This window comes from Zalophus californianus, chromosome 16 (genome assembly GCF_009762305.2).
Source record: "Zalophus californianus isolate mZalCal1 chromosome 16, mZalCal1.pri.v2, whole genome shotgun sequence".
NCBI classification, from domain to species: Eukaryota; Metazoa; Chordata; class Mammalia; order Carnivora; family Otariidae; genus Zalophus; species Zalophus californianus.
Genome location: NC_045610.1, coordinates 25,271,044 through 25,293,500, shown reverse-complemented (window position 1 = coordinate 25,293,500; position 22,457 = coordinate 25,271,044). Strand labels below are relative to the sequence as shown.

The window sequence follows — 22,457 nt, the reverse complement described above, 5'->3', positions numbered from 1 at the left end:
TAAACTATACACTTAAAAATGGCTAAAAAGGTAAATTTTATGTTATGTATATTTTACCACAATAAAAATTTTTTTGATTCTCTTAAACCAATCACTTGCAACTGAAAAAAAAGCCTGTTGAATATAAAAATGGATACCTAAGTATAGTGAGTACTATACTACCGCATAGTATATATAATACGCAATATAACATATGTAACATAGTACTATGCTAGTACTTTTACATTAGAATTGACCAAGTCAGGATGGGCCAGGGGGTGGCAGGAATTTCCCCTCACAGACTAGAAGGTTGGCAGTTCTTATTATGCTGGAGCAAACCAGCTGGTTAACAAGATTCTGGGACTGAAATTATACACTCACCTTTAAGGAATCTGATAGAAACATCAGAGTGTTAAACTGCTTTGGCTACTTACATCGTTTTCAGTATGGAGGCTCAAGAGAAACAAGTTTAGGTATAAGTCAGACTGCCTGGAAGCAGAAAAAGAACAGTGACAATGATACAATAGGACTTCATCCCCCTCACGAATGAGTTCCAAAAGCAGTAGTCTCCACCTAACACCAAGCCAAAGTCAGTACAATAATTAGGAATGGAGATACCTAAGAGAACCCAGGATTGGAGAATTCCAGTAAGCCAAGTCCCTTAAAATTATCTCCTGTTAGTCGTTGCCTAGTCAACCCCCAACCACAATAAGCCATAATCAAATGGGATGCAGCCTGGAGGCAAGGGGCCAACTGGTATCTCTATCATTCCAAGCAAAAAAAGCAGAGCTCCCTGGCCTATTGGAAAGACTAGAAAGCAACCACTAGAACAGAGTTTTCAATCCAAACACTGCAACTTTTAAATTAATTAATAACTAATAGAGTTTCATTAAAAATATAAAATAACTTAAATCTATAGACAGCTAACAAACTTCTAAATTGTTTTGCCAGAAAAACTCCAGGTCTGGCAAAGAAAAGCCTAAATACCTAATACCGTCTCCAGGTACCCATAACTGCTCTACAAAGAATTCTGCAAGTTGCTAAACTAACATGGCTGCAACCAGAAGATTCCCTTCCACTATCTCCCCTAGGGTATCATGAAAGACAAAAGGCAACGAACAAGGAATTGCACCCCAGGTACACCAGGCACCAGGGAAGGGCAGACTGTCTGATCAAGAAACTCCAAAGTGAGGGAAAAGTTAGCCCTTGTTAGCCTTCTTCAGTGAGATGCTCGAATTGCAACCAATCAACCCTACTTTTTTTCTTTTCCACAGCCAAATTTTCTTTCAATTGTAAACATCTCAGGTTTGCTGCATAAAGACCTAAAAAAAAATATATATTCTCGAAGAAAGAACACAAATGGGGCATCTGGGTGGAGCAGCTGGTTAAGCGTCCGACCCTTGGTTTCAGCTCAGATGATGATCTCGGGGTCATGAGATCAAGCCCTATGTCAGGCTCTGAGCTCAGCGCAGAGTCTACTTAAGATTCTCTCTCTCCGGGATGCCTGGGTGGCTCAGTCGATCAAGCATCTGCCTTCAGCTCAGGTCATGATCCCAGTGTGCTGGGATCGAGTCTTACATGGGGCTCCCTACTCAGCGGAAGTCTGCTTCTCTTTCCCCCACTCCCCCTGCTTGTATTCCCTCTCTCACTGTCTCTCTTTCTGTCAAATAAATAAATCTAAAATCTTTAAAAAAAAAAAAGATTCTCTCTCTCCCTTCCCCTCTCCCCACCCCCACTCATGCTCAATCAATCTCTCTCTCTCTCAAATAAATGAAAGAAAGAAAGAACACAAACAGACAAATTCAAGAAATGCTGTAAGAGACTGAGGAAGTAAGGGGGATCAAGTATCTTGGTAACCTTTACTACTGCCTTAAAACTTAAGAAGTGTACACACACAGTCCTAGGGTCAGAGACAATAAAAAGTACATCGATTAAAAACCTGGGCCAAAATCTCATACAATGTATAGAAAGGAGAGACCAAAGTACATGTGAGTGTGCTCAAGTATTTAACAGGAAAATGTATACATTTAAAAGTTTAATAAATTAACTGGGATATGGGATACTACATTTAAAACAACCACTATAAGTTCAATAGCACACATAGACTAAAATAATTTTCAAGCAGGATCCATCTACATTTCCAGATGCATTTTACTTCAGTAAAGCAAAGGCTTTATGGAATATTATGCTAGCAATTCTTACTTGCTATTAAAAAAAAAAAAAAACAGAAAATCATGCCTAAGTAAAGATTATTTTGAAGAAATTTTCTAAATGTTAGTTTTGTAATATTAAAATCACTTTCTTTTTTGCTGCTGACATGAAACTATGCCCTTAAAAATTTTTTTTAACATTTTTGCAAGCTTTTGTTACTATCTGCACTAGTATTTCCAAGACTGTGACCACATTTACTTTGTTATCAAAGCAAGAAAGTTCTCTAATGGGGCACCAGTCTGGCTCAGTCAGTGGAGCATACAACTCTTGATCTCAAGGTTGTGGGTTCAAACCCCACATTGGTTGTAGAGATTACTTAAAAATAAAATCTTAAAAAAAAAAAGTTCTCTAATACTTTCCGACACACACAAAGCAAAAATATACTTCCAGAAGAGAAAGAAGAGTCTGAATTCAAGAGGAAAAGATGATAGAAAACAAAAGATGAATAATTACCTAGTTATAAATAAAGAGGGAAAAGGAGAGTAGGAGGACCCAATGCTTGCCTCATCTCTTGAACACAGCCAGATAAATATCAAATCATTCTGAACACCCAGGAAATCGATCTGAAGACTGAGAGAACAAACTGCACAACTAGAGGGAGAAAAAAGGCCACATCGTGAAAGATAGGAGGTGCAGAGATGTGATTTGGGGGGGGGGGAAGAATCGCTGGTGCTACAGAGAGGAGAGAGCCCTGATCAGGGAAAGAGGCAAGAGAGAGAGAGACAGAGACATAGAAGAGTGAGAGAGAGAAACAGAGAGAGAGAAAGAGAACAGAGCTCAGGGCATTGCACAAGAAAAACACTTCACCAAAACCACTGACGGGGAAACAAGAGGGACTGATTATTTCGAGTTTTTACAAGCAGTGGAGCTCAAAGTCTTAAGTTTGAGAAGTCTGCACCATCACCAGATGGAGCCTGGAGGGCACAGAGGTGCTCCTGTGGAGAAGGAAGGCAGAGGCCCGGGAGCGGACAGCATGGTCTGAGGATTCCCTGGGTCACATTGGGAGAAACAGTTCCCCTTGTTGGAGTGTATCTGGGAGAGGTGGCACTGCCTTGTGAGGACAAAAGAGCCAGTGGGCGTCACTGAGCTGTCCCATTCATTAGCATAGAAGGAGCAGAAGCTGCTGCTGAGGGCAGCTAACCTGGACACCAACTTTCGGCTACACTCTACCATAAACTCCAAGCCTCTGCACGTTTGTGCAACTGACCTTCTGGGACAAACCAGCACGAGCCACAGTGCAGCAAGACCCTCACCCAGAGGATCAGCGTGGGTCTGTGCTGCACCAGGTCCCTAAAATTTGGAGTTTGAAACCCAGCCAGTGGGCCTGAGATAAAACACAGGAGCACTGTGCCACCGGGTGAGCAGATGGCTTGGACACAGATAGGATGAAGACAGGGAACCTGATGGAAGCTGGGGACAAAAGAGGGGAGACTGTTCACACTTCTGTGAGGGCTTCCTGAAAAGCAGAAGGCACAAACTCCCCTCTCCAAGGACAAGAGAGTCAGCTGATGCCATTTTTACCCCTGTCCATCAGCAGGGATGGACTTCAGTGAGCAGCACAGTGCCCACAGTGGAGGCTTGAGCCACTTACATCAAGCCCCGAACCCCACACTGTGCAGGTGCTTCTTTACTAAGACAAGTGTGCCTGAGAGTCAAAGAAGCAGCAGGCCCCTTCCACAGAAGACCCACACAAACCCCCAAACACACCAAGCCTACTGACCATAGAGTACTGCAAAGCTTCAGCTCCAGGGGAAATAGGATCCAGCCTCTTTTAACAAGCAGACCAAAACACACTTAGTTAAAACTCGCCATACAGTGGACAAGGTCCAAACATTCCCAACTGCAGGCAAGGAGAAATTCTACAGAGGACTGACACATGGGAAAGAGCAGCCAAACACAGCAGCAGAGTACACCAGAAACACTTCCTGAAGCACCAGGCCCTCGAGAGTATCGGACCTCTTAATATAGCCATTACTCTCAGGAGCAGGAAACATAATAGGCTTTCCTAACACAAAGAAGAGAGAGACCTAGATAAAATGCCAAGACAGAGGAATTCATTCCAAAAGAAAGAACAAGAAGAGATCACAGCCAGGATTTAATCAAAACAGATACAAGTAATATGCCTGAACCAGAATTTAAAACAGCAATCATAAGGATACTAGCTGGGCCTGAGAAAAGCCCAGAAAGGACACCAGGGAGTCCTTTACCACAGAGATAAAAGACCTAAAAACTAGACAGGCCAAAATAAAAAATGCTATAATAAAGATACAAAACTGATTGGATGGAATGACCACAAGGATGGAAGAAGCAAAGGAACTAATAAGTGATACAGATGATATAATTATGGAAAACAAGCTGAAAAGGAGAGGGAAAGAAAAATATTGGACCACAAATGCAGACTTAGGGAACCGAGCAACTCCCTAAAGCATAGTAACATTCATATCATAGAAGTCCCAGAAGAAGAAGAGAGGGAAAAAGGGGTGGAAGGTTGATTTGTTCAAATTATAGCCAAAAACTTCCTTCATCTGGAGAAGGAAACAGACATCCAAATCCAGGAGGCACAGAGAACTCCCATCAAAATCAACAAAAGCAGGCTAACACCAAGACATATCATAGTAAAATTTTCAAAATAAAGAGATAAGGAAAGAATCCTGAAAGCAGCAAGGGCAAAGAAATCCCCAACCTACAAGGGAAGACAAGGTTAGCAGATCTCTCCACAGAAACTTGGCAGGCCAGAAGAGAGTGGCATGATATATTCAACGTGCTGAATGGGAAAAATGTGCAGCCAAGAATACTTGATCCGGCAAGGCTGTCATTCAGAATAGAAGGAGAGATAAAGAGTTTCCCAGACAAACAAAAACTAAAGAAGTTCATAACTACTAAACCAGCCCTACAAGAAATATTAAAGGAGACTCTTTGAGTGGGAAAGAAAGACCAAAGCAACAAAGACTAGAAAGGAAGAAAGAAAATCTCCAGAAACACTAACTTTATTTACAATGGCACCAAAATTCATATCTATCAATAATCACTCTGAATGTAAATGGACTAAATGCTCCAACCAAAAGACATAGGCCATCAGAATGGATAAAAAAATAAGACCCATCTATATGCTGCCTCCAAGAGACTCATTTTAGACCTAAAGACACCTGCAGATTGAAAGCCTGGCGGGCTTAGTTGGTGAAACATGCAACTCCTGATCTGGGGGTTGTGATTTTGAGCCCCATGTTGGGTGAGGAGCCGACTTACAAAACAAAATGAGCATTTATCATGCTAATGGACATCAAAAGAAAGCCAGATTAGTCATATTTATATCAAACAAACTAGATTTTAAACCAAAGACTGTAACAAGAGATGAAGAAGGGCACTATACCATAATAAAGGGGTCTATCCAACAAGAAAACCTAACAATTGTAAATATTTATGCCCCCCAACTTGGGAGCGCCCAAATATATAAATCAATTAATAACAAATATAAAGAAACTCCTTGATAATAATACAGTAATAGTAGGGAATTTAACACCCAAATTACAATGGACAGATTATCTAAGCAGAAAATCAACAAGGCAACAATGGCTTTGAATGACACACTGGACCAGATGGACTTAACAAATATATTCAGAACATTTCATCCTAAAACAACAGAATACACATTCTTTTCAAGTGCATATGAAACATTCTCCAGAATAGAACACATAATGGGTCACAAATCAGGCCTCAACAAGTACAAAAAGACTGAGATCATACCATGCATATTTTCATGCCACAACACTATGAAACTTGAAGTCAACCACAAGTAAAAATGCAGAAAGACCACAAATACATGGGGATTAAAGAACATCCTACTAAAGAATAAACAGGTCAACCAGGAAATTAGAGAAGAAATTAAAAAAAAAAAAAAAAAAAACCTGGGAGCAAATGAAAATGAAAACATGACAGTCCAAACATCCCAAACCTTTGGGATGCAGCAAAAGCGGTCATAAGAGGCAAGTACATAGCAATACAGACCTAACTCAAAAAGCAAGAAAAGTCTCAAATACACAACCTAACCTTACACCTAAAGGAGCTAGAAAAGAAACAGCAAATAAAGCCTAAAGCCATCAAAAGAAGGGAAACAATACATATTAGAACAGGAATAAATGATATAGAAACAAACAAACAAAAACAGTACAACAGATTAATGAAACTAGGAGCTGGTTCTTTCAAAGAATTAATAAAACTGATAAACCCCTAGCCAGACTTATCAAAAAGAAACGAGAAAGGACCCAAATAAATAAAATCATGAATGAAAGGGGAAAGATCACAACCAACACCACAGAAATACATTTAAAAGAGAATATTATGAAAAATTATATGCCCACAAATTGGGCAATCTGGAAGAAATTCATAAATTCCTAGAAACATATAAACTACTAAAACTGAAACAGGAAGAAATAGAAAATTTGAATACCAGAATAGAAATTGAAATAGTAATCAAAAATCTCCCAAAAAACAAAAGTCCAGGGCCAGATGGCTTCCCAGGGGAATTCTAGCAAACATTTAAAGTGTTAATACTTATTCTTTTCAAACTGTTCCAAAAAAATAGAAATGGAAGGAAAACTTCTTCCAAACTCTTTCTATAAGGCCAGCATTACCTTGATCCCAAAACCAGACAAAGACCGCACCAAAAAGGAAATTACAGACCAATATCCCTGATTGACATGGATGCCAAAATTCTCACCAAGACACTAGCCAATAGGATCCAACAGTACATTAAAAGAATTATTAGCCACAATCAAGTGGGATTTATTCCTGGGCTGCAAAGGTGGTTCAGTATTTGCAAATCAACCAACATGATACACCACATTAATAAAAGAAAGGATAAGAAGCATATGATCATCTCAGTAGATGCAGAAAAAGCAACTGACAAAATGCAGCATCCATTCTTGATAAAATCCATTCTCAACAAAGTAGGGATAGATAGAACGTATCTCAACATCACAAAGGTCATATACAAAAGACCCAGAGCTAATATCATCCTCAGTGGGGAAAGACTGAGAGCTTTTCCTCTATAGGCAGGAACAAGACAGGGATGTCCACTCTCACGACTGTTATTTATCATAATACTGGAAGTCCTAGGCGCAGCAGTCAGACAACAAAAAGAAAGACATCCAAATCGGAAAGGAAAAAGTCAAACTTTCACTATTCACAGATGACATGATACCCTACATAGAAAACCCAAAAGACTCCACCAAAAATTTGCTAGTACTGATACACAAATTCAGCAAAGTTGCAGGGTACAAAATCACCATTCAGAAATCTGTTGCATTTCTTTTTTTTTAAGATTTTATTTATTTATTTGAGAGAGAGAGAGGGAATGAGCAGTGTGGAGGGGCAGAGGGAGAAAGAAAGGGAGAAGCAGACTCCCTGCTGAGCAGGAAGCCCGACACAGGACTCGATCCCAGGACCCTGGGATCATGACCTGAGCCAAAGGCAGACGCTTAACCAACTGAGCCACCAAGGTGCCCCTGTTGCATTTCTATACACCAATAACGAAGCAGCAGAAAGAGAAATCATGGAATCAGTCCTATTTACAATTGCACCAAAAACCATAAGATACCTAGGAATAACCCTAACCGAAGAGGTAAAAGATCTGTACTCTGAAAACTATAAAACAATTATGAAAGAAATTGAAGATGACACAAGGAAATGGAAAGATACTCATGCTCATGGATTGGAAGAACAAATATTGTTAAAAAGTCTATACTACCCAAAGCAATCTACACATTTAAGGCAATCCCTATCAAAATACCACCAGCATTTTTCAGAGAGCTAAAATAATCCTAAAATTTGTATGGAACCAGAAAAGACCCCAAATAGCCAAAGCAATCTTGAAAAAGAAAAGAAAAGCTGGAGGCATCACAACTCCAGACTTCAAGGTATATTACAAAGCTGTAGTCATCACGGCAACATGGTACTGGCACAAAAATAGACACAGATCAATGGAACAGAATAGAAAACCCAGAAATGGACCCACACTACATGGTCAACTAATGTTTGACAAAGCAAGAAAGAATATCCAGTGGAAAAAAGACAGTCTCTTCAACAAATGGTCTTGGGAAAACTGGACAACCACATGCAGAAGAATGAAATTGGACCATTTTCTTACACCATACACAAAAATAAATTCAAAATGGATGAAAGGCCTCAATTTGAGATAGAAAATTATCAAAATCCTAGAGGAAAAAACAGGCAGCAACTTCTTAGTAGACATGTCTCTGGAGGCAAGGGAAACAAAAGCAAAAATGAACTACTGGGACTTCAAGATAAAAAGCTTCTGCACAGGGAAGCCTGTGTGGCTCAGCCCATTAAGCGTCTGCCTTTGGCTCAGGTCATGATCCTAAGGTCCTGGGATGGAGTCCCGCATCGGGCTCCTTGCTCATCAGGGAGCCTGCTTCTCCCTCTGCCTGCCATTCCTCCTGCTTGTGCGCTCTCTCTCTTGCTCTCTCTCTCTGATTTAAAAAAAAAAAAAAAAAAGCTTCTGCAAAGCAAAGCAAACAATCAACAAAACTAAAAGGTGACCTACTGAATGGGAGAAGATATTTGCAAATAACATAGCTGATAAAGGGCTAGTATCCAAAATCTATAAAGAACTTACCAAACTCAACACCCAAAAAAACAAATAATCCAGTTAAGAAATGGGCAGAAGACATGAATAGACATTTTTCCAAAGAAGACATCCAAATGGTAACAGACACATGAAAAGATGCTCAACAACATTCATCATCAGGGAAATGCAAATCAAAACCATGATGAGATACTGCCTCACACCTGTCAGAATGGCTAAAATTAACAACGCAAGAAACAACAGGTGTTGGTGAGGATGCAGAGAAAAAGGAACCCTCCTAACTGTTGATGGGAATGCAAACTGGTGCAGCCACTGTGGAAAACAGTATGGAGATTCCTCTAAAAGTTAAAAATAGAACTACCCTACAACCAAGCAACTGCACTACTACATACTTACCCAAAAGATACAAAAATACTGATTTGAGAGGGCACTTGCACCATGATGTTTATAGCAGCATTATCAACAATAGCCAAATTACAGCAAGAGCTCAAATGTCCATTAACTGATGAATGGATAAAGATGATGTGGTGTCTGGAAAACAGTATGGAGGTTCCTCAAAAAGTTGAAAACAGAGCTACCCTACGGCCCAGCAACTGCACTACTGGGCATTTACCCCAAAGATACAAATGTAGTGATCTGAAGGGGCACTTGCACCCCAGTGTTTATAGCAGCAATGTCCACAATATCCAAACTATGGAAAGAGCCCAGATGTCCATCAACAGATGAATGGATAAAGAAGAAGTGGTGTATGTATGTATGTATACACACACACACACACACACACACACACACACACACACACACACACAATGGAATTTTATGCAGCCATCAAAAAAATGAAATCTTGCCATTTGCAACAACGTGGATGGAACTAGAGGGTATTATGCTAAGCAAAATGAGTCAATCAGAGAAAGACAAGTCTCATATGATCTCACTGATATGAGGAATTTGAGAAACAAGACAGAGGATCATAGGGGAAGGGAGGGAAAAACGAAACAAGACGAAACCAGAGAGGGACACAAACCATAAGAGACTCTTAATCTCAGGAAACAAACTGAGGGTTGCTGGAGTGGAGGGGGGTGGGAAGGGTGGGGTGGCTGGGTGATGGACACTGGGAAGGGTATGTGCTATGGTGAGCGCTGTGAATTGTGTAAGACTGATGAATCATAGACCTGTACCTCTGAAACAAATAATACATTACATGTTAATAAAGAAAAAAAGTTAAAAAAAAGGATGATGTGGTGTGTACACACACACACACACACACACACACACACACACATACACACAGAGGAATATTACTCAGCCATCAAAAAGAATGAAATCTTGCCATTTGCAACAATGTGGCTGGAGCTAGAGTGTATTATACTAAGCTAAATAAATCAGTCAGAGAAAGACAAGTATCATGATTTCACTCTATGTGGAATTTAAGAAACAAAACATGAACAAAGGGGAAAGGGGAAAAAAAGAGGGAGGCAAATCATAAGAGACTCTTAACTACAGAGAACAAACTGAGGGTTGATGGAGGGAGGTGGGCGGAAATGGGCTAACTGGGTGATGGATATTAAGGAGTGCCACTTGTGATGAGCACTAAGGTGTTATAGGTAAGTGATGAATCACTAAATTCTACTCCTGCAACCAATATTACACTATATGTCAACCAACTAGAATTTAAATAAAAACTTTTAAAAAAAAGGAGAAGAAAAAGGAAAAAAGGAGGAAAAATACACTAAATAAGGAAATTTAAGTCATAAAAAGAAAAAAATAAAACTATAAGCTTTCAAAGAGAAACACAGGAGGAAAAGTTTATATGTCATAAATAATCACCCATACAAATGAATATTTTATTTCCCACAAACAGGGCCCAACAAGTTGCCATTATTTGAGTGAACTGCTAATAAAGAATCCAAAATTCAAAAGAAGCCCATTTGCAGAAGTGCAACTTAGCCTCTCTCTCCTGGACAGTAGCTTTCAAAAATGTATATCGCATCACATTCTTAAACTCTTAGAGGAGATGAAGACTCAGGAGTAGGATATCAGTCAAAATCCAACTAGAGAATGAGAACAACTCAGTGTGTTCATAACTGGGGATTTGATGAAGACAAATGGTTACACAGATGATGGAAGAGCTGAGAAACCAAAAAAGAAACTGTGAGGCTACCTATTGCATTAGCAGCAGCAGGAAGCCATGACTGCCCTCAGGCTAGAGAGACAGTGGAGTGCGGGGTGCTGGGTCACCTGGCAGCAGCTGGAACACCAGTGGAGCTACCTAGAAGAAGCCAGAACCACAGAGGAAATGCAGCCAGTAACAGAGAGGGGACAGGGAAGTGTACTCTCCCCTTTCTTCCATCCGCTCCTTCATTTCTCACCAGTGCCTCCCAAACTCAGCAGAAGACAATAGACATGGTATCGTGGGAAACAGACAAGGGACAGCCACCTAGCAAAACAGTGCAGGAAGGAGCAATGAAATGGAATGTAGGAATGTATCTGAGAACAAAAGGGCCAATCCAGACATAAATTCTGTTCAGGAAAAATTAATTCTAAAGTCTAAAACATTCAACAGTAATGACAAGTGTGCAGTTATAAATCCTAGACATCTGATCAAACTTGAATTAATAACTTCTTTTCTAAGAAATCTTTATGTCCTAAAGTTTAGGGTAAGGCACTACATGTTACAGTTACTTTCAGACTTGTACAATACAGTATCAGTTCTAATGAAGTTTCTGTACCGTGGTTATATTACTTTTTAAATTAAAAATGAATTTATTTTGAAAACTAAAAAGTTACTGTAAGAGAAAGTAATCTGACTAAAGTAAGAGTTCTCATTTTGGAATCAGGTCAACCTCAAACAAACATTTAATTTGTATGTCCCAAAAAAGTTAAAACCATACCATTTAAATCTGCATTTTCAAATCTGACCCAGACTATTTTCTCCTTTTCTTCTGTTAGAGGTGTTCCACTGTAAGCCTGCATAGTAAACAGAAATGTTTGAATAAAAATGTTTTACAGCTCTAATATTACTGATGTTCAAGACAAAAAATAACTTAAACAAAGCCAGCCCTATCCCTCTCCAATTCCACCAATCCTACATCTTGGGAACCAATTTTGTAATATTTTTACTCCCAAAGTTATCCCAGAGTCTGATAATCTTGGTTAAAGGAATTTTACCTATTAAAGAATTGCAGAAACCTAAAATACAATGATCATAGTCTATTAGAAAGCATCACTACAAAGCAAAAGCACTCAATAAACTAAATCATGCCCTGTATTGGCCAACAAATAAGAAGGCTTAAGAAATAAACTAAACTACCACATGTATCTATTTAGTCCCAGGTATTTACGATCGGGTAATTACACACTATCTAGAATTTTCAAAAGTATTACTACCAGCTTGCCTTCAATTCCAGGTGGAAGGCAAGGGCCAGAGTTGGGGGTGAAAAAAAAAAAGTACAGTATGACTTTTTCAGTCTTTTGTCTGGCTTCTAGACCCAACCTATTAGCTGGGTTTCTACAGACCTGCAAGGTTGACAAAGATGAGCATAAACTGCCATGAAATCATAGGGAAAGTGTCAATGGTATCCATCAGTATTCAAAGGGAGTCATTTCTTCATAAAGCAAATGTTTCTATTTAAAAGTTTTAAAGACTGGGGCGCCTGGGTGGCTCAGTCGTTAAGCGTCTGCCTTTGGCTCAGGTCATGATTCCGGGGTCTTGGGATTGAGCCCCCGCATCAGGTTCCGTGCTCCGGGAGAAGCCTGCTTCTCCCTCTCCCACTCCCCCTGCTTGTGTTCCCTCTCTCCTGCCTCTCTCTCTGTCAAATAAATAAAATCTTTTAAAAGTTTTAAAGACTGTATATATTAATGAGCATTTAGAATGTCAACAAAAGACCTGCAATATTCTCAATTATAAAGTGAAAGTTCACAAAACAATGAATACAAGCTATACCAAAAGCATACAAAAACTACCATCCTGCATATAATTTGTGTTATACGTAACCTGCTTTAAATTTCCATGCCAATTTACAGCCCCTGTACTGTATCATACAAGGTATTAACTTGTATGGTAATTGAAAATCATCTACAATGAAAATACTACTAAATGAATTACTTTAACAGATTTACTATACAACAGAAATTATCTTACAAATCCTTAAAATTGCATTGTCTTTAAAAAAAAAAAAAGAACCACCAACCGACTGAGCCACCCAGGTGCCCCTGAAAACTTTTTTAAAAATAAACTTTAGGAGGGGCACCTGCGTGGCTCAGTCGGTTAAGCGTCTGCCTTCGGTTCAGGTCATGATCTCAGGGTCCCAGCTCCCTGCTCAGTGGGGAGTCTGCTTCTCCCTCTCCTTCTGCCCCTCCCCGCTGCTGGCGGTCTCTCCCTCCCTCTCTCTCTCCAAATAAATAAATAAAATCTTTTAAAAATAAATAAATAAACTTTAGGGACACATGGGTGGCTCAGTCAGTGAAGCCTCTGCCTTGGGCTCAGGTCATGATCTCAGGGTCCTGGGATCAAACCCTGCATCAGGCTCCCTGCTCGGCGGGAAGCCTGCTTCTCCCTCTCCCTCTGCCTCTTCACCACCCACCCCCACACCCACCCCTGCTTGTGTGCGTGCTCTCACTCGCACTCTTTCTCCTTCTCTCTCTCTCCCAAATAAATAAAACCTTTAAAAAATAAATAAAAAATAAACTTTATATTTTGGAATAATTTTAGATTATTAATATAGTACAGAGTTCTCATGTACCCCTCAGCCAGTTTCCCCTAATGTTAACTAACCAAATCCGACCTTGCCATGGTACATTTGTCAAAACTATGACACTGACATTGATGCATTACTATTAATTAAGCCTCAGACTTTATTTGGATTTCATCAGTTTTTCCACTAACGTCCTTTCTCTGTTCCAGCATCCAATCTAGACTAGCACAGTGCATTGAAGACAACTTTTTTTCCCCCACATCACGTTCTCCTTTAATCTGGTAAAGCAATAACATTTTTCAAAATTTTCCTCAGTACAGCAGATTATAAGGCTGTTTATCACCTGCAGCATTATTCAACATTCTCCCAATTCCTTTGCAACACTTGCAGGATGCTCTCCTTTGATTTCTGAGCAATATGCCGAACATAACAAAGTTGAATGAGGTCTTTCACTATACTGGGATTCTTGAACTTCTTTGCTTTCCCCTTCAGGGGAAAATAAGACTTTCAAAACAAGCCCTGTATGCTTTTGCTATGTCTTCAAGTTTTCCTCTGTCCTTAGAAGACATGGTGTTCTCTACTAAGCCTTCTTGAGAAAATTCTGTGAAACCGACTGAGACATCTGAGTGCCACTTCTTGCGTGCCTTCCTGAAGGTTTGCACAGAGAAGGCACATGTGGGTATTTTCTTCTCAGTGAGGCACATACCCACCCACTGCCCATCCAGCTTTCACTTGGTATCCTAATAGAGGTCAGTGTACTACTACACCAGAGGTTTCCCCCACCTTCCAGCGCCGATTATTCGCCCTCCTTCTACAACCAAGATCCAACTACTTTAGCCCTCTCATTTAGAATCAAAACTTTCACCCCATTATTGACAGGATTTATTTATTTCTCCTTTTATTCCTTATCAGGTTTCTAATGCATAAACACATTCATAAGCATAAAGTTATTGTTGAACTTTATTTTTTTATTGCTGAACTTTAAAAGACAGTTACAATCACAGTAGATATGCTGTATTTATATGTTGGATGTACATATTTTATTTTTTCACTGCACAGAAAACCACCTCCATTGTGTCCAAAAGTATGTAATTTCTAACTATAGCAAATAATACTGTAGGGATCACATACCATAATTTGCTTGACTACTATTGACATTTGGGCTGGCTACAATTTGTTACACTGAAAATGCAGAACTTTCACACACATACACTGAAATGACAAGTTCTGAGCTTTACCTTTCTTCTTTGCTGAATTATTTTTTAATAGATTTCCATAAGATTATTAGCTCAAAGAACACAGCTAAGGGCATCTGTAGCCATCAATAACATCTGTTAAACACACCGGGAATTCACTCTATCTGTAATAGCTGAAGAAGTGGACACCAGTCTAACAACGCATTTTCTCCCTTTTGTGGGTACCTGGAAACCCAGAGGATAATTCCTAGGCTCCAGGAATTCGACAATTTCCAGAATAGGAGTTGGAACATAACATCAGCAAAAAAATATAATTTTCCAAATGGCTGACTGCAAAGTACCACAGGGGGATTCTGGATTAAAGGTGGAAAAAAAGAGGCCAGAGGTCACCAAAATGGCCCACCACCTGTGTTTATAAATAAAGTTTTATTTTAGCACAGCCATGCCTTTTCCTTTAGATAAAAAGCAGTGCCGAGTAGTTGCAACAGATATTATATGAACTGCAAAGCTTATCTGGCCCTTTACAGAAAGTTTGCTAACTGCAGCACAAGACCATGACGCCTTAAGGAAAGGCACCAAGTATCCCTTCAACTTAACACAGTGCCCGACCCATAGTGGGTGCTCAAGTAAATGTCTGCTGCCTGAATTTTTGCTTTCTTTCCAGAGTAAACAGAATAATGACCTGCATAACATAAATGTCTTGAATGAATATTCTTTTTTTTTTAAAGATTTTATTCATTTATTTGACAGAGACAGAGACAGCGAGAGAGGGAACACAAGCAGGGGGAGTGGGAGAGGAAGAAATGGGCCTCCCCCCGAGGAGGGAGCCCGATGTGGGACTCGATCCCAGGACCCTGGGATCATGACCTGAGCCGAAGGCAGACGCTTAACGACTGAGCCACCCAGGCACCCTTGAATGAATATTCTAATTCTTAGTTCCATGACTACAACCTTACTTCCATAGTTACTACTCTGATCCAAATCTTCATAATCAATTGCATAGATTATCCCCTTCCTAATGTTTAATGCTCAAAAAACTAATCTTTTTTTTCTGAATTAATCTTCTACCTTCCAGCATTTTTACCTTACCAATTTTAACAGCGCCTATTTTCAATCTATTAGTCAACCTGGTATTCTTGTTTCTCTAGCAAACTCTCTATTCCCTCAAAGCCTCTGACCACAGCCTCTCTCCTCCCACCAATAAAAACTGCTTGCTACACAGGGTTTCCACTAACACAAAAGGTGCCTTTGTAAAAATGTGATAAAGAGGCACTCTAGGGGGGCGCCTGGGTGCCTCAGTTGTTAAGCGTCTGCCTTCAGCTCAGGTCATGATCCCGGGGTCCTGGGATCGAGCCCCACATCGGGCTCCCTGCTCCACGGGAAGCCTGCTTCTCCCTCTCCCACTCCCGCTGCTTGTATTCCTGCTCTCGTTGTGTCTCTGTCAAATCAATTTAAAAAAAAATCTTTAAAAAAAAAAAAAAGAGGCACTCTAGGGGCAGGCAAATTACAAAAATTTTTAAATGCCCCTTCCTTGGAACCAGCCTCATGCCAGGGCTCAGGGCTTAAGAGAAAGAGCAGTTTGGAGAGACCAGGTTGGATTTCAGCCCCAGGTTACTCTCTAGAACTGGCATTCCGTGCAGAGTCCAAGATGCTCTTGGACAGCAACTCTGTTGCCCGCCATACCCAGCTAGCCAGTTTCCTCCAACATTCAATACCCAACCTTTCCATTCATTTCAACTGCTATTTCCAATGTCCTTTAGAATTTGACTTTCACTCTTTCTCTGCTACTCATTCTCTGAACAATTACATACTCAGTCTGTATTCTCATTTATAACACTTACTGAAATGCTACTGTAGACTCTGCTTGTTTCAGCAATTTGACTTCCCTTAGTAACCAAGTTCCTCAAAATAGGAAAGCATTTATTATCCCTTACATGCCCCAGAGACCTTGTCATTGTGACCCATTTCCATTAAAGTTATCTGAACATGATAAAGGAGTATCAACATTTCCTGATACTTTCCCTTATTTGATAAATACAACTTACATAATATAACCGAAATCTGGATTTCAGACTTTTCTAGGATGCTGTCATAAAGCTGGGACACTGGATCTATGAATTCCTTTTGTCAACAGCAAGGTTACAGATAGCCTGGCAGTCAGGAAACACTGACATCACCACAAGGAGAAAATACCTTTCCTTTCAGTAGTCCCACTGAACAGAGCTTCCCACAGCCACTGTTTCACAAGAATCCCCGGAGGTTCTCACTACACACACAAGTTACTGGATGCCACCTCAATTCCACTGAGTCAAACTCTGGGACGGGGCCTGGAAATGATTATTTTTAACACACGTGCCAAGTGATACTTATGTTAAATCTGGGCAACAGTGCACTAGATATGATCCCAGGAGGGTTGCTCTCCTTCTTTATTCTTACATTTATATAGAGAGAACTCAGTTATAAGTTAGAGTAACAAAGTATACCCTACTTGGCATAAAAATACTGCTCACCATGAAAGACATGTAGATTTGTGCTCAGTGTAGTATTTAGCTACTATAATATCTAGTTAATGAAATGCAATGATCACTTCAGACAGGCAACATTTAACTAGGGCAAGAGAAAGATTCTGGAAATAGAACCCAACTAGAGAATCCCAAGTCCCATCTCTCAGCTAACATCTCACCTGATTCCTCTTAGGAGAGCAAGTCTTGAGGAATAATAATTGTGCACTATTAGCATAAAACTAAGGCACATGTAACACTAACACGTATAGTTCCTACCCTACCAATGTTCGGGATGCTAAAACATCAGAAGTCTTTCTGAAGTTGATGATACTAGTGTCAAGTTTAGGAAAGAGAACATTTCAGAACTTTCCTGGCCAATGGTAAAATCTACTATATTTCTGAAACTACACAGACACTTACCTGTGGCACAACATCCTGTAGAAAAGTCACAACACTTTCCATGTAGGACTGCTCCCTGAAAAAGAGTGAAATGGATAAAATTTACCCTGACAGCTTAAAACAAAACATGGAAAAGTTCTTTCTACAGGGCCTAAGAAAATTACTCACAATATTAAAAAAAGAAAAAAGACTAACTCTCATCAACTGATAATTCTGCTAAACTGCTTTCTGGTTTCTTTGTATACATTATTAAATGAAATGCAAATGAGATATTAATCTTTTTAAACATCATCTCTTCTTAAAAGTCATGCTCTCTTAATTTGACATAGATACTCTAACTTGTATTTGAAGGAATGATGACACAAGGCTAAGGCAGGACTTTCCTCTTGAGTCAAAGCGAAAGAATTCCCCAGTCAGAGCAAGAAAAACTGTGGCTGATGACTCAGTACTTAGTGACCTTCTCTTTAAATTGGTTATGTACCTAGTCCCTTACCTGTATATAGCAAAATCAATTTGCATTTTGCTGCAGGCACAGGCATTAGGAGATACTAAGAAATCCTCACAGAATTTTTGCCATAGACAAGACATGGGAAAATATTAAAATGCATAAAAGTGAAGAAAAATGATACTGTTAAGGTCACTAAGAGATTTTAAATGGGAAGTATATGCATTTCAGCAAGTGGAAAAAAAATTCTTCAAAATACCAAATCAAATTAATTTCATGTGAAAAATTACATTTGAAGAAACTCATATGAGTTATCCTAAATCCTATAAAAAAGCAATATGCCTTAGATAGCTACAAAAACTGATTAGGCTGAAAAAAACAAAAAACACACACACAACAATTTGATTAGGCCTGCCTCTGCCCTCTCGTTTTTCTGCCACTCTCTTCACTCTGCTTCCGTCATCTGCAACTTCCATTCCTAGAACACACCAAGCTCTTTGAGTCAAGACCTTTACGCCAGCTTTCTTTCTGCCTGGATTCCTTCCCATACTCTTCCATCCCTTTCATTTCTCCAGTTTAAGTGTCACCTCCTCAGAGAGGCCTTTCCTGACAGCCTGAAGTCAGCCTCCCCACTGTCATTCTCTATCAGAGCACATCAGGTGCTGATCAGAGCCTGTAATCACTTTACTCATTTACTGTTTCCCCCCCCACACACTAGAATGTAAACTCTACTACAGAAAGGACTCCAACTCTCATGTTTACCTTCTATCTCCAGAATCTCTAAACCAGTACTTCAGGCATGCAGTAGATGCTCAAGCATTATTTGTTAAAAGAATACAAATAAAAGATTTTTTAAAAACACTAAAATTACATATTGAACAACAAAAAGCAATATAAGTTGGATACCACATATTCTATGGTGAGGCAACATAGAACACTGCCGAAGTGCAGACTCTGGGGACAAACTGCCTGGGTTTGATCCAGGTTCCCCTTCTTGGCTATTCCCAAGGACAATTTAACTAATTTCCCCCTGCTTTGGTTTTCTCACCAGTAAAATGAAGACTGAAAGAGTACCTAACTCATAGCTAATAACATGCTTAACTTGTTGACATGGTCCATAGTTAGCAAACAAATATGGCCCAGGGAAACGCAGGAGGAAAAAAAAGGAAATATTATAGCAAAATACTATATTATACATATACTTTTCTTAGTCTGAGAGGGCAGTCTTTATGTAACATGCTAAACTGCCCAAGGGAATAATATAAAATGCTACAATTCCCTTATGAACATTTTAAAAGGTAGAAAACGAGTTTTACCTCCTTATCCAGATAATGAAGGATGTTCACTGTCCACCCTAACCTACTTTATATAGGGCAACTTCCCTATATTTCATTTATGAAAAGAGTTTGCCTTACCCACATCTGCTCACTCATTCCCTTTGTCTAAAATGTACCTTTGATTCTAAATGCCCAAACTCTACTCAGCCTTTAAAGTACATTAAGTTAGCTTCTTAATAAACCCTTCAGGATCTAAAATACTAAAATATTCCCACTAAATACTCCCACTAAAATATTCCCTCCCAATTCTCATGGTTTGCTGGCACCTTTTTTTATTGGTTACAGTGATCTCAAGTATACATATCTTAAAACCACATTAGATCATATGCTTCTAGAAAGTATAAATAGGCTTTGGCAAAGAATGCTTAAAATACAGAATGTACTCTTTATGACACTGACTTTGAAACCTTCTGACTGAAACCTAAATAAGAGATACATTTTACATTAGGATCTGGTCAACATATACATACATATGAATAGTGTGTGTCACAAAAGAATATTCCCAACTATATTTTCTATAATATGCAATTTCATTTTTTAAATAATGGTCTTGATCCACTGAATTGATCTAATGAGCCATCAATCTTTGAACCTGGAGTTTGAAAAAACATCAGTCCTTAGGATTTAGCACAGTGCTTTTGATGTACCCTATAAATGTGAATACATTAACTTGATCCTCCAGTTATTCCTTTTATTTGGTCTTGGCAATATTTATCATCCTGTGAGGCCAAAATTAAATAGATTTTACAAAAGTAGTGAATGTTCAGAAAGGAACCCTGAATGCTAGCTACTATTCTGAACAAATTTTCTTTAGCTTTTAGGCTTATCTGAAATTTGCTTACGTGACAGCCTGGGGGCGAACCACAACTCCACCAGTACAACGACTGGGTCTTCTGGGAGAATCTGTAGCCATAGCTTCATTTGCTAAACCTGTTTCCAGCACAGAGAGATAGGGGGAAAAAAATGGATTATTATTGTTGTGGGTAGGGGTAAGGGTTTATGGTTCCTCACTAGAGATCCCTTATGGAAAATGCCTAAAATGTAGGAAACCTTCCCAGCAATCCCCATTACAAGAAAAAGGGGGTAGACTGGGGGAGGAAGTAGATAAAGAAGTTTTCTAATTATCATGAAATTTTTTTTATTTGGACTAAGCCCCAGAACCACAGAACTAGTTAAGACTCTTTCTTTCTGGACCCTCTGATCCTCTGTTAACATAAGCTAGAAAGGTAAGGGATGGAGAGTCTAGCACAAGATTTCTTAATAAAAACAAATGTGCCATCTCTGTGAGCCGAAATTAAAGAATTGTACTAAAATCCTGAAATAGCGAAAATACACATGGCACAATATTTCAAGACCTAATGGACAGTGAAATAATACCTTCCAACTAAGACTGTTTGGAAACTATGAGCAAGGCTGCATACTGTAACTATGTATAGTGATAAATGTTAACTAGACTTATTGTGGTGATCATTTCACAATATGTACAAATATCAAAACATTATGTTGTAAAAAAATTATGTTGTACACCTAGAACTAATATAATGTTATATGCTGATTATAGGTATCAAAAAAAAAAAAAAGGACTGCATGGTCATAATATAACAAGAGTTTTTAAATCATATTTGTCAACCCACTGCTATTGTAACCTAAACACCAGAGCCTAAATAAGCAACAAAAAACTTATATGACATTAGAAGCCCCTTATCCTTTCCTGTCACATCACTGAATCCCGATCCTTGAATGTCCAAACGGCATCTGAATCACCTGGAAGGTTTTAAGAGCTTGGAGTGTACTTGGTTAAGGTTAAAAGAGGATTGACAGCAATAGTAACGATCTCTTTCAGGGCTCAGGAAATCCACAGCCTGGAAGCAATCTTGAAAGCCCCTAAAACCATCACTTCCAAGTAGGGAGGATCCTATCACCTTATTTGAAAATTCCCAAACTGATGAGTCTCATCTGCTACTACAAAAACACCCTTTGCCCCACCTAGCCCACGCACCCCTTCCTCAGTAGGTATCTTCGCCACCAGCCCCTCAGCCCTCTCATTTCCATTCCACCCTTTATTTCCCGAAACACAGCCTCCCAAGAAATGTCCTTTAACGGCCCTGTCTCCTGAGGACGACCCTCGCCAGCCCCTCAGGCCCCACTCTCCTGAAAGACACTAGCACAGCTCTACCCACTTAACCTCCAACGCGGAGCCACCGCTGCCCCCGGCCGCCCTCTGGCCCCTTGCCCTTCCTCCCCTCCCCCTCCAATCTCGCTAGCTCTCCCTCGTCGAACCCCTGCCAGCCAAGCCCTCACCCCTCACGCTGCTTGCCCCTCGTCCTCTCCAAGCCTCCCCAAAGCCACAGCCCCACCAGCCCTCTCACCCGCCGCCCCGCCGGTAAACGCTGTTCTCCAGCTCAAGGCTCACTGTTTGGAGTCTCCCTTTGTGATTGACGGCTACCACTTCCTACCACGCCTCAGCGGAACTACTTTTCTAGCCAATCCCAGAAGGAAACTGGCTACGGCCGGGCACCGCCCTTGGAGGTCAGCTTCGCCAACCAGCAAGTAGAAAAGAGGCGGACCCGCCTCCTGAACTTACCCAATCCGCTGGGGCTCCAGGGAAAACAAAACAGCATGTAAGTTCGGCTGAAGCCGAGGTGTCAGGTTCGGTTGCGAACGCAGGCAGGTAAGGAGAGTTACGAACACGTCTGTTTTTCTTTGCAGACAGCACACCTACGTGGCTTTGTCGAAAACAGTCATGCCGCAGACTCCTGTGCACTTCAGCTGAGCGTCTCGGGCTGGCAGTCGGAGGTCGGGGGACCGGTCTGTTTACATCGAATTCTCGCGACAGCTAGTTCGAAGCACAAAGCACGTGGACATGGCAGCTGCCAATCACTTTCTGCTGGCCACTCATCCATCCCGAACCCGCCTTCTGCCCCGCCCTTTTCGATGTGTTTACCTTCCGGGAGCCTAGGCTGGCTGGCGCGGTGGGCAGCCTTAGAGCCAAGGAGGCATTGATCTAAATGAGGGGTGCGGCCGGTGATCCTGTCAATTTGAGCGAGGTTTCTGGAGCCCGCTCGACTCCTTCCTTACCTGTTTCCAT

The 22,457-nt window shown here is 40.3% G+C and overlaps 1 protein-coding gene across 1 annotated transcript in view; it reads right to left on the bottom strand.

Moving 5' to 3' along the window:
• Positions 1–22,184, bottom strand: part of BCAS3 (BCAS3 microtubule associated cell migration factor) — a 598,955-nt gene extending 576,771 nt beyond the window's left edge. Inside the window, 4 exon segments of the mRNA XM_027625284.2 lie at positions 11,686–11,761; positions 17,609–17,663; positions 20,212–20,299; positions 21,954–22,184. Of these exon segments, the coding sequence (XP_027481085.2) occupies positions 11,686–11,761; positions 17,609–17,663; positions 20,212–20,299; positions 21,954–21,990 (256 nt within the window). The 5' untranslated portion in view covers positions 21,991–22,184.
• Positions 22,185–22,457: the final 273 nt, after the last annotated feature.